Genomic DNA, 11,251 nt, shown 5'->3' on the forward strand with positions numbered 1-11,251 from the left:
CACCTCCCTGCTTCCTGCTCCTCTCCTTCCCCCAAGCCGCACAGACACTCATTCTGCACAACACAATACTGAGGAAGGGTGAGGTGTGAGCAATCACCTCACCCTTCCTTCATGCAGCACCTAAGGAAACCAACAGGCAGGCAGGGATCAGGTTCAAAGACCTGCCCTCGCCCCAGGGGGCCAGATAGTCGGCTATCCAGCCGGGGGCTGGAACAAAACAGCCCCCATAACAGCCCCCACTACTAAACATATCAAAAGACCCAGGGCTCCCCTGGGTCTTATAAATACAGAGCGGCATGCTCTAAGAAAACACAAACAGTTTGTGGACCCTGAACAGGGACCCAAACACACAAGAAGTGGACTGTTTACTCAGTGCCTTCCAAAACTTTGCTTCTTTAGCAAACTCTGAAGTTCACTGCATTTGCAGCGTCTTTATTCCCCTTTGAACATTGCACTGTTCATGAACCTCTGCACGACAGCGAGTGGCGAACACTGAACAAACAAAGAAAGTCTCCTGGGACGTACCGAAGGGAAGCAGGAATCCGCTTACCAACGCGAACGAAGGAAGAGCCTGCAGTGCAGCCCGGCGTAGGCGGTGTCTTCAGGAGAATGGTCAATTTCAAGGTAAGCCGCCACGCCGGGCTCCGAACACGTAATAGAAACACTGTTTTCCTACGCGAGTAAACAAAAGTAAGCATCTGCAGGCAGCCGCTCCCCGGCAGACTCAGAATGCGCGCTGCACGTCTATTTTGATAGAAGCTTTGCAAAATTCGAAGCACAGAGACCAAGGGGAAACCTCATTCTGGGAAACATTATATTAAGGCACGACAAACTTTATAAACAGGTCCTTTTTACAGAATGCATATATTTTATCCCTCATACAACTGGGGCATTTTTAAGGCCCAGGCTAACAACGGGCACACGCAATTAAGTAACAACTAACAAAGGTATAACACACTATGCAGAAATCAAACCAGGCACAAGAAATAAATCTGCTCCCAAAGCCCACTACATGGCAGTTTTTCTGAACCTAATCAAAATATTCTGGGACAACATTAGACAGTTACCCAGCACGGGAAACAGCATTTCTAAGCCCACAACGAATCCACAAATAATATGACAATGTGCATGACAGATGGTGAAATTGCCTAGTGAACTGGAGCTCATTTTGACATCTGTGCAGAGACTGCTGACACGGGTTCAAACCCCTACAGGGCCAACACACAGCCTTTTCAAATATGTCTTTCTTTTAATCAAAACAGGCTGAAAGGAAACATGGGTCCCAAACGGAAATCACGGGAACCCACCACACCAGCACAGAAACCCAAATCACCCCACCTTCTGGCAGACATCGAGGCAGCGGAACACTACGGTTGGGCTTGGATCAGGGAGAATATGTACAGCCTACCAAAGGAAGGGATATTCATGCCGCCCATTCAAGATGATGTCACATCACCATCAAAGAGACAGAAAGTGACAGATGGCCATAGAAAAGGTAACAAAAAACTGGCGAAATTGTGCGAGAACATGTCAGAAATGCAACAATTATTGCGGGAAATGAGGGGGAAACAATTATCCCAAACAGGGGAACCGGGGCCCACAAACCACAACATACCCCTAGAACCTACCATATTGGTGACCCCCCCACACCAGCAATAATCCAAACAATAGCAGCACCAGCCACATCACTGCCACATGTGCCAGCAACGTCAACAGCTGCCAGCACAGTTGCACCAACGGCAACCACGGCAGACTCAACAGGCGTTTTAAAAGCATGGGCAACCCCCAGTACAGACCCAGTGGGACAAACTGGGCAAAGCCACAGCAACCCAACAGACATAGCAATGATCTGCAATGCCCAATTAGATTATTTCAGACTGAAATACTGAATAGATATAAAAGATGCCGAGCATGGAATATTGACACCACAATCAAAGAAGCCATATGGGCCAAAGAGTTCATAGAAATCTTTTCATTAATAGAAGCCCAGCGCAAAGAGAAAGATGCTTTTAGGGATCCCAAAAAGATAGAAGAGAAAGCCATAGTCAGAAATGCCCAGGTAGAACAGAATTGGGACAACTGGCTTCAGGCTTTCGCCATCTTGGCAACAATATACGAGGAGAAATTTCCCCATGATGGCAGAAAAATATGGGCTTACATGGATAAAATAAGAGAAGTGAAAATCACTCAGAAAGGGAAGACCTGGCTAGCATACGACATCAGATTTAGGAGAAGCATGTCAGAGAGGCCCGCCATAGAATGGGACGAGGTCCAAAATGACTTGTACATGTTAAATGCTGAGCCCCCAGCGGAGGAAGAGGCCTCACAGAACTCCTCCAAAAATAACTAAAATACACAAGGTCCCAGAAATAACGATAATAGCCCTTTTGGAAGAACCAGCCATGGGCCGCTAAGTCTAACACCCACAGGCAAAACAAGAACCACTCTACAAAGCCAACATTCCATGCAGGAATTTTGGGAAAAACCAGTGCACCTGGGGTAAAGGAATGCTGGTACAAACACGCTTGCACAAACTGCAACAGTGATCAGGCAGCAAGCAACTGCACCAGACTGCCAGCCAAAAATTCAAAAGATTAGCACCAACCACGCCTTTTCAACCCCAGGCCTGGCACCAGGCAAAACTCCCAACAACCCAACCAATTTTAGAGAAGCGCTCTTGAATTAGCCAGACAGGGAAACCAGCAAGGCAATCTGGCAGGGTTTTTCCAAGGGCTTTGTCATCCCATTTAAGGGCACAGGGTCAGAGAACATCCCATTGAACCTAAAGTCCACCAGGGACAACCCCCAAATAGTGGAAAGCAAAATCAAGAAGGAACTGCTTTTAGGCAGGATTGCAGGACCCTGGGACCACATGCCCCTCAAAGATTACATACTATCACCACTAGGATTGGTCCCCAAAAAAGAACCTGGAAAAATGAGGCTAATTCACCACTACGGCCTTTTATTGCCAACACTTGACAAACAATGTGTGAGCCAATTTATTCTGGGTGAGGGTACGGGGTCGGCAAAAAGTATGCATGCATATGGGTTCAGCAGTTATTGTAAGAGCTTAATTCTACCCCAACTTTTTCCCCATGAGATGGAAGTAACACACAAACAGACTTGTGATAACATTACTAAAATGATAATAGAATGTTTTTATATAGTGCTTAATGCCGGATTATTCCCACTTCTAAGAGATGTGCTAACTTTGCTATTATTAGTCAGTTTAGCGGTTCTCAGTTTATTGACCTCGAATGGTTGCAGGACTGAGCCTGCTTTGCTCGTGTTCAAGCGTGTGCCTGCAGGTCACTAAGAGATTTCTGTTTTCAGGGCATAACCCACTGAGCTATGTTACAGGCTAATTTAGCTTCAAAGGGCCAATAGTGGCAAAAGCCGAAGGCTACTGGCTGAACTCTAGTCTAATTGCCTGGCCTGGGTCCTAGAGAGAGAGTGCTCAAAACGTAAAATTAGAGTCCTCGATCCTTAGGGTCGGGCCATGGACTCTTCTCTGAATACTCCATTGAAACCTATAATGGCTCCCAAAGAATTCATTTTCTATCTCCTTTGTATAAATGCTACTGCTACACTCAGGTCGGACTCAAAAGGTCAAATTGAAATTGCCAGATTCAAAAAGGCTAACGGACTTGGGAAAGCCTTCCATATTAAAGTCTAAGACTAGAACTAAAATACACAAGCTTGCGGAGAAAACTGAAGACCCATCCGTTCAAATGATAAACCGGTCCTAAGAAACTGATAGCCCTAATGACTTTTTGAGCGCATTGTCCTGTGATTTTATATGTTTTGTCCCTACATGTACATGTCAGCACCCTAATGCTTGCGAGCTACTGGCCCTATATAAACAAACAACCCCCCACCAAATCCCCTTATATTATTTATAATCCAAAACCAACCCAATACATATATAAAATAACTCAAATAATATAAAGGTCAATTGTGTAGAAGGTCTATTAGAACCACTATAATTAGGTCAATTAGGACTAAGGGTCAATTGTAAAAGGTCAATGTGGGTACTACCTTCTAAAATACTGTACTAAGTATGTCAAGGAATAGGCAAGATCCCATGAGCTCCTGTGGAAAATCCTCGAGGACTTCCTCTTTGCAGCACCAAAACAGGGGCTTGCTGTCACACGGAGGCCAAGTTTACCTCAGTTTGCTCTGGATATTGAGCTACAATATCAACAGTCACTGCAGATCTGACAGGGCTCGCGAGCTTAAAACAAGGCCGTCTGTGGAGGTGAAGGATGGTCATTGGTTTCTTCCAACTTTAGGTGGAACAGGGTCAATATCGCTCAATGCTTGCAAGAGTTATGCTGGACTGCATTTCTGGGGGAAGATGCCTGCGCTGCTCCCGGCTGCTCCACACTCCAATATTTTGAGTTCCTGCCTTGGAATCCCACAATGCCCACCACTACCCATGTCTGTGTATAAACTCCACTCTGAGATCATTTGAGTTCCATCCTAGGCACGTCACACCGCCCAGCATTGGCCATGTCTCTGGATACAATCCACACTAGGATGATTTGAGTGCCCACCTTGACATCCCGCAATGCCCACCACTGCCCATGGCTCTTTAGAAACTTCACACTGCTATTGTTTGTGTGCCTGCCTTGACATCTCACAATGCCCACCACTCCCCATATCTCTGTATAAAGTCAACTCTTGGATCATTTGAGGGCTAACCTTGGCATGACACACCGCCCACCATTGCTCATTTCTCTATATAATCTCCACTCTCGGATCATTTGAGTATCATCCTTGACATCCCACAATGCCCACCACTGCCCATGGCTCTTTAGAAACTTCACACTGCTATCTTTAGTGTGCCCGCCTTGGCATCCCACAACGCCCACCATTACCTATATCTCAGGATAATCTCCACTCTGGGATCTTTTGAGTACCCACCTTGGCATCCCACAACGCCAACACTGCCCATGTCTCTGTATAAACACCACACTTCTATCTTTCGAGTGCTTGCCTTGACATCCCACAATGCCTGACATTGACCATGTCTCTGAATAAACTCCACTCTGGTATCTTTTGAGTGCCCACCTTGGCACCCCACAATGCAAACCACTGCCCATGTCTCTGCATAAACTGCATTCTGTGATCTTTTGAATGCCCACCTTGTCATCTTGCAATGCCCACCACGGCCTATGTCTCTGTATAAACTCCACTCTGGGGTCATTTGAGAGCCCACCTTGGCATCCCACAACGCCCACCACTGCCCATGTCTCTGAATAAAGTTTATGAACAGCAACACATCAGCGTCCCTCAACATTTGCCCTCATAGACTATCAACACAGTTAAGGGCTTTGACTACAGTGGCATGCCATTACCATGTCCTTCGTGTGTATAGTTTTCTATTAACACGTGCTGCTATTGGTACAATCGTCCCTTAAAAGAAAAACTGCTGGCAGTGGCTAAGCAGCCTCTTGGTGTGAGCCCAGCCTTCTATTGCAGTGGGTGTAATGCTCCTCCTGGCTTGCGTTACAAGGTGATGTGAGGAAGGGTCCCGCACGTCTCCCCTCTGATTCTCTCCAGTTCGCTCTCCGTTTCCCATTCTCTCTTTATGTCTGTCTCTTCTCCACCTCTCGCTCTTTCTCTCAACTTTCTATTCTCTGGCCCCCTCTCATTGTCTCTTTCACATCCTCTCTCTATTGCTACATCTCCTCCTCTCTGCCCCATCCCTCTCTCTCTGTCTCTCTAGCCCTCCCTCCTTTAACTCTCTCATTCTCTTTGTTTCATTCACATTCTGTCTCCCTCTTTCTCTCCAGCGCTCATATCTTTTTCATGTTCTTTTATTTATTTATTTATTTATGTATGTATACATTTGTAAATCTCGTGGAGCCCAGAGGCATCTAGGCGCTCTGGCTTAAGAATATGGTTACACGTTTTTGAGCTTCAAGACAAAGAAGCTCTTTTGCAGTCCTACATCTCCTCCTCTCTCTCCGTGACTCCCCCCCCCCCCTCTCTTTATCTGTCTCTTCCACATCCCCTCTCGCCCTCTAGGAATTGTTCACAGGTCTCATGAAGCTCAGCGCTTTGTCTACCCATTAGTGAGGATGGGGTTTGCCTAACAACATAATGCAAACATTACCCTGATTCACAATGATAACAGGATTATAACAATTATTTAAGTCGATTTGACAATGTATACCAGGCAGATTATATAAATAATAGTAACTTGATGGGCAAACTGTTGGACTTTGGCAAAGGTAGAGGCACTCGTGTGCGCGCGTTCTGCTCGGTGCGTTATAACGAGGAGTGCAGGGCCGGGGTTTGGCTGGTGGCGTAGCCATCGCGCGGAGGGGAAAGTGGGGCACGGTGGCGAGGCAGTACGTTTACTGCTTACACGGATTTCACACCCATCTCTAGCATTTAATACACGGAGCAGGAGTGTTCCAAGTGCACGATTCTCCTGAAACATGCACATTTCGCACTCAGTTGACAGATCTAAAAGGCATTTCTAAAAGGTACTCTCTTTGCTCTTATCCTTTTTCGCCGCCGGATTACACACTCTGCCCAATAAATTGCTTCTAAGCGCTTTGGTGATATTCTTTATTTTTGGCATTTAGAAATATAGCAAAAATGTGCCAGACATTGGGGCCAAATCATAACCAGGAACTCATTCAAATTCAAGAAACTGAGTCATAGAATGATCTTATCATATGTCCTTTAACACATCAAAGGAACAGTTAACAAGCCTCATTCGACCTATAATCTACCCCACACAGCCTGTGATCTACCCCACACAGCCTGTGATCTACCCCACACAGCCTGTGATCTATCCGCACACAGCCTGTGATCTACCCCACACAGCCTGTGATCTATCCCCACACAGCCTGTGATCTACCCCACACAGCCTGTGATCTATCCCCACACAGCCTGTGATCTACCCCACACAGCCTGTGATCTATCCCGACACAGCCTGTGATCTGCCCTCATTCAAGCTGTGACCTGCCCCCATTTAAATTATGATATACCCCATACAGCTTGTGATATGTCCTCATACAACGAAGGATGTGCCCAATACAGCCCATGATGTGACCTCATTCAAAGTAGGAACTTCACTCATGTAATACGGTCTTCCCTCATACTACCTCAGCCATGATCTTTCCCCAAACAGCCTATGTTCTGTTCTTCGTGAACCTATAATCTATTCACATTCAACCTGTGATTTCACCTCAAGCAAGCTATGACTGGCCCTCACAAAACCTACGATCTAGTGGTGAAAATAGTAGCATCACACTCAGCTTAAAGAGCACGGCTTTGAGTGGGCAAGCCCAAAGGGCCGACTGAGGGTAAAGTCTGCATTCCTTCTGGAGGTGAGGCGCTGCTGAGACTCCTGACCACGGAGAGTGAGTGCCCCCTCTTCTCTCTTGATACGCGCCTCCGCCATGCAAGGGCTTAACCTTCCGTGGCTGGAGACTTTGAACCCCAAAAGGAGCCGATTCCACCACCTATGGTTCCGCTGCGTGCTACTAGCGAGGAAGTAAACCTTTGCCTTTCCCTTCCCAGCACTAGAAGATGTTTTGAAATGTTTGGTGGGGTTGGGGGACTGAAATAGTGACAGTGGGATCATAAATATGTATCTGTTTTAGTGGAAAGAGCTGTGCCCTGAAGTTATACACAGATCACTGCAAAAGGAGCATCAACCCTTTGAGTTGTCTTACTGGGATGGCCAAATGTGACCTGTTCTGAAGCAGGCGCTCGAACACTTTGAGCTGTCTTACAGGGACTGAACCCTTCATTGACTTGATTTTGTGTATTCATATATTTTTATTCAGTTGACTATTGATACATTTTATTTAACAATCTTTTTCTATATATGTGTCTCAATTTTTTCGCATTTGTATTTTGTAGTAAATTGAAAAGTAATCTGTTAAGACACTCCTTTAGTTAAATAAGCCAGTCCTTTTTCTAAAGGTGCTGCTTCTTAGGCCACACTAGATACTTTTTAGGCCACACCGTGACCAACACATATTCTATAATGTTTAAAGTCCTGCCCGTTTGATCATCCCACTTAAAACATCAGGAAGCCAAGAACGTATAATTAGTTCCATTCATATACAGAACACCTACACGCGGGTGCATAGCATTTCAAGGCCAGACCAAAGCCGTGCTGCAATGAAACACCTCCCATATTTATGTATTTATTTATTTATTTATTTATTTATTTATTTATTTTGGATTTGTAGAGCGCACTACAGCCCACAGGCATCAAGACGCTTAAAGGATACTTAAGAAGGCTTGCTTGAGGTTTACAATAAGCGCATAGATATGGCATAACATAACATAGAACGACCTAACACATGGTTACACTTGTTCAGTGCAGTTATGAGTTTGCAGCTAGGTGTAGCCAAGCACAGTGACATTACATGATCTGCCCAGGAATACACGGCTTGGTTGAGGAGAGAAGTTCGGGTCTCTTGTGTGCATAGTCCACAGAATAACAGCCAGGTCACGTGATCCTCGAGCGCCTGGACTCTCTTCTGTGGCCTGGACGATAAGCAACTTCCAAATGCAGTGAAATAGCCCAACGTTCTCCCAAAGAGGGACCCGCCCTCCATAACCTGCAGAGTGAGTTGGAACAGCAGACAACATGATCAATCAGACGCTGGCCTCTCTGCTGTGACTGCTACACAACGTTCTTATTGCTAACTGAGCTGAGGCTTGCACTGGGCATCACTTGGCTTTCAAAGAAGTGCCCGACGGACACTGACCTTGACCAATCTACGTGAGTCTTGGACTATCCACCTAGAAGTGAAAGGCACATCCCGTAACCAGGCTCTGACTGGTAAAAGGCTGGCAGCTTTCAGAGCTCTGTTGCATTGTTCCAAGTTCATAAAATAGCTCAGTGAGTTATCCCCCAAGAGAGAGGCGCCTGTAAGGGCAGAGTGGAGTCCGCTTCTCACGTTTTGGAGATCAATGATATATATATATATATATAAGTTCCACTGAGTTGGACTATTTTACCTGTGTTGTGCAAGCGCCAAGAGGCAGTTCATTCAGCGGTGGGAGCTGTATGCATACTCACTTTCTTTACCTGAACACACTAAATCGTTCTATTGGTTTATCATTTGGTAAGACTTGTTTTGTCCGAGAAAACAGGCTTGCAAATGAAATGGTAAGCGTGTACACAGTAATGCAATGTGATCCGCAAAACACGAAAAGACAGAACTAATCGTCCGGGTGAGCGACCAAGCATTGACACTTGATCCTAGAATTCTTTAAAGAGCGATGCGATACATAACGTTATGGCCTTGAAAATAAGTTCCTCCCTTTTTCACTTAAATGCACAGTGTTGGATTAGATGCTTGATTTAGCTGTGCTCCCCTAAAGGTCGCCATGGAATAAACTATAGGCGTACTTACATAACTCATGTCCATGTATTATGTCTTAATTTCATGCAAAGAAGCAGCACAGTAACATTGCATGCCACGTTTCATGTTATTGGATGGTGGGGGTGGAGAACATATATTGCTTTTCAAGAGGGAACAATTTTAGTGATAATTGTATAGTACAGTATTAGTTTTCGATGTACCACTTCTGTTGGATTCCTCCTGGCTTCTAAGCGCTGTAATAAACGGTGTTTTGTTTTTCAGAATGTAAACACAATTGCAACAGCTCTCCCGCTGTATCTCACCGAGTTCTACCGAGTGCCTTTATTTTTGTTGTCCCAGCACTCCCGTGTTCCTAAAATAATTTTCCTTAATTCTTCAAGTGCAGCGACAAGTACCAGCCACGGTATAACATGTCATTCTTATGAAGTGCACGCACTTTTCAGGCTGACTGAGGCCCCCCGAAAAGCAAGGCACTCACAGCACAATAAACGGGGCGTCTCTAGGTCAGCATCCCCCATAAACCCTCAAAAAAAGAAAACACTCTGACTCCGGGCCTGATTTACAAAGCCGGTTTCATTTGCACTTTACCATTTAAAACCTGTTTGTAAACCAGGACCCCAGTCTCATTTAGTATTTGTTTGATATTCCCGGCATGGTTTTGAGCAATTATGGAAGTTGCGGTGTATACATTAAAGGCATTCCGCGCTGCAGTGAGAACATAACATTCACACCGTCAGACAAGGGGGTACCAGCACACCCAGACATGGGATGGAAAGTTAATTAAATAGTGGTGGCCTTACCTGGGACTTGCAAAAGTGCCACAAGTTGCAACAGTAGGAGCATGGCCATCGTCAGGCGAATGTTGCAGCAAGTGCAGCAGTGCCAAGGCAGTCCCGTTACAGCAGTTCTCGTGGACGGCTGCTGAGCACTTCTGATCGCAGGGAAGCCCGCCTCTACCTCCTCCGCGCGCCTCGGAGCAGCTCAGGCTGCGCAGCTCGCAGAGGACGGCTGGCTGCTGTGTAACTGAGCAGGGCTGCACGCGGTGGCTTTCACAGCAGCTCTGCCTCCTCCGCGCGCCTCAGAGCAGCTCACGATGCGCAGCTCACAGAGGACGGCTGGCTGCTGTGTAACTGAGCAGGGCTGCACGAGGTGACTTTCACAGCAGCTCTGCCTCCTCAGCACGCTGTCGAGAATGCTCCTGATGCGCAGCTCTCAGAGGAAGGCTGGCTGCTGTGTAACTGAGCAGGGCTGCATGCGGTGGCTTTCACAGCAGCTCTGCCTCCTCAGCACGCTGTCGAGAATGGTCCTGATGTGCAGCTCTCAGATGAAGGCTGGCTGCTGTGTAACTGAGCAGGGCTGCACGCGGTGGCTTTCACAGACGAGGCGTGGGGGGCTACTGTCACTGGGTTGCTGCGCAGCTTGGGTTGAAAATAGCGTAAATGTCGAAATGCATGTGTTGTTGGGAGCACAGGGCTCCTGGTAAAGCTTTTCAAAGTTTTATTGACACTCCAATTCCAAATGGCAGCACTTAAGAATCCAGTTAATGGTTGGTGGTAGGAGTTTTGAGCACCCTCTTTTGGTGGTTGGGAGTACACTCTCTTTTTGTGGTTGGCAGTGTGACGAATTGACTACTGCCCTGCAGGAGTACTGGAATGAGTAGTATCTAAACCGCCTACTCAGCCACACACTGCTATAAAACCAGCAGTGTTCTGAATCCTAAAGGTGAAACAGACACAACCTGACAGGCATACTTCCATCGCCTTTTGTGGTAGCGCAGGCGGAGCACAGGCTACTCTTTCAGGAGGGCTGTGAGGTGGTTTCAGTAGTAACCCAAACAACTTAAGTACAATGGTCCAAAATAAAGCAGTGTCCAATCCCGTTTC

At 46.4% G+C, this 11,251-nt stretch overlaps 1 protein-coding gene across 1 annotated transcript in view; it reads right to left on the bottom strand.

Annotated features, from left to right (window-relative positions):
- RXFP2 (relaxin family peptide receptor 2) overlaps positions 1 to 10,595 on the bottom strand; it is a 1,759,299-nt gene extending 1,748,704 nt beyond the window's left edge. Inside the window, exon 1 of the mRNA XM_069639740.1 lies at positions 10,169 to 10,595. Coding sequence (XP_069495841.1) covers positions 10,169 to 10,217 — 49 coding nt within the window. The 5' untranslated portion in view covers positions 10,218 to 10,595. The remainder of the gene's footprint in view (positions 1 to 10,168) is intronic.
- Between the last annotated feature and the right edge of the window lie 656 nt (positions 10,596 to 11,251).

This window comes from Ambystoma mexicanum, chromosome 7q, assembly GCF_040938575.1.
Source record: "Ambystoma mexicanum isolate Mex_15411 chromosome 7q, UKY_AmexF1_1, whole genome shotgun sequence".
In the NCBI taxonomy this organism is placed as follows: domain Eukaryota; kingdom Metazoa; phylum Chordata; class Amphibia; order Caudata; family Ambystomatidae; genus Ambystoma; species Ambystoma mexicanum.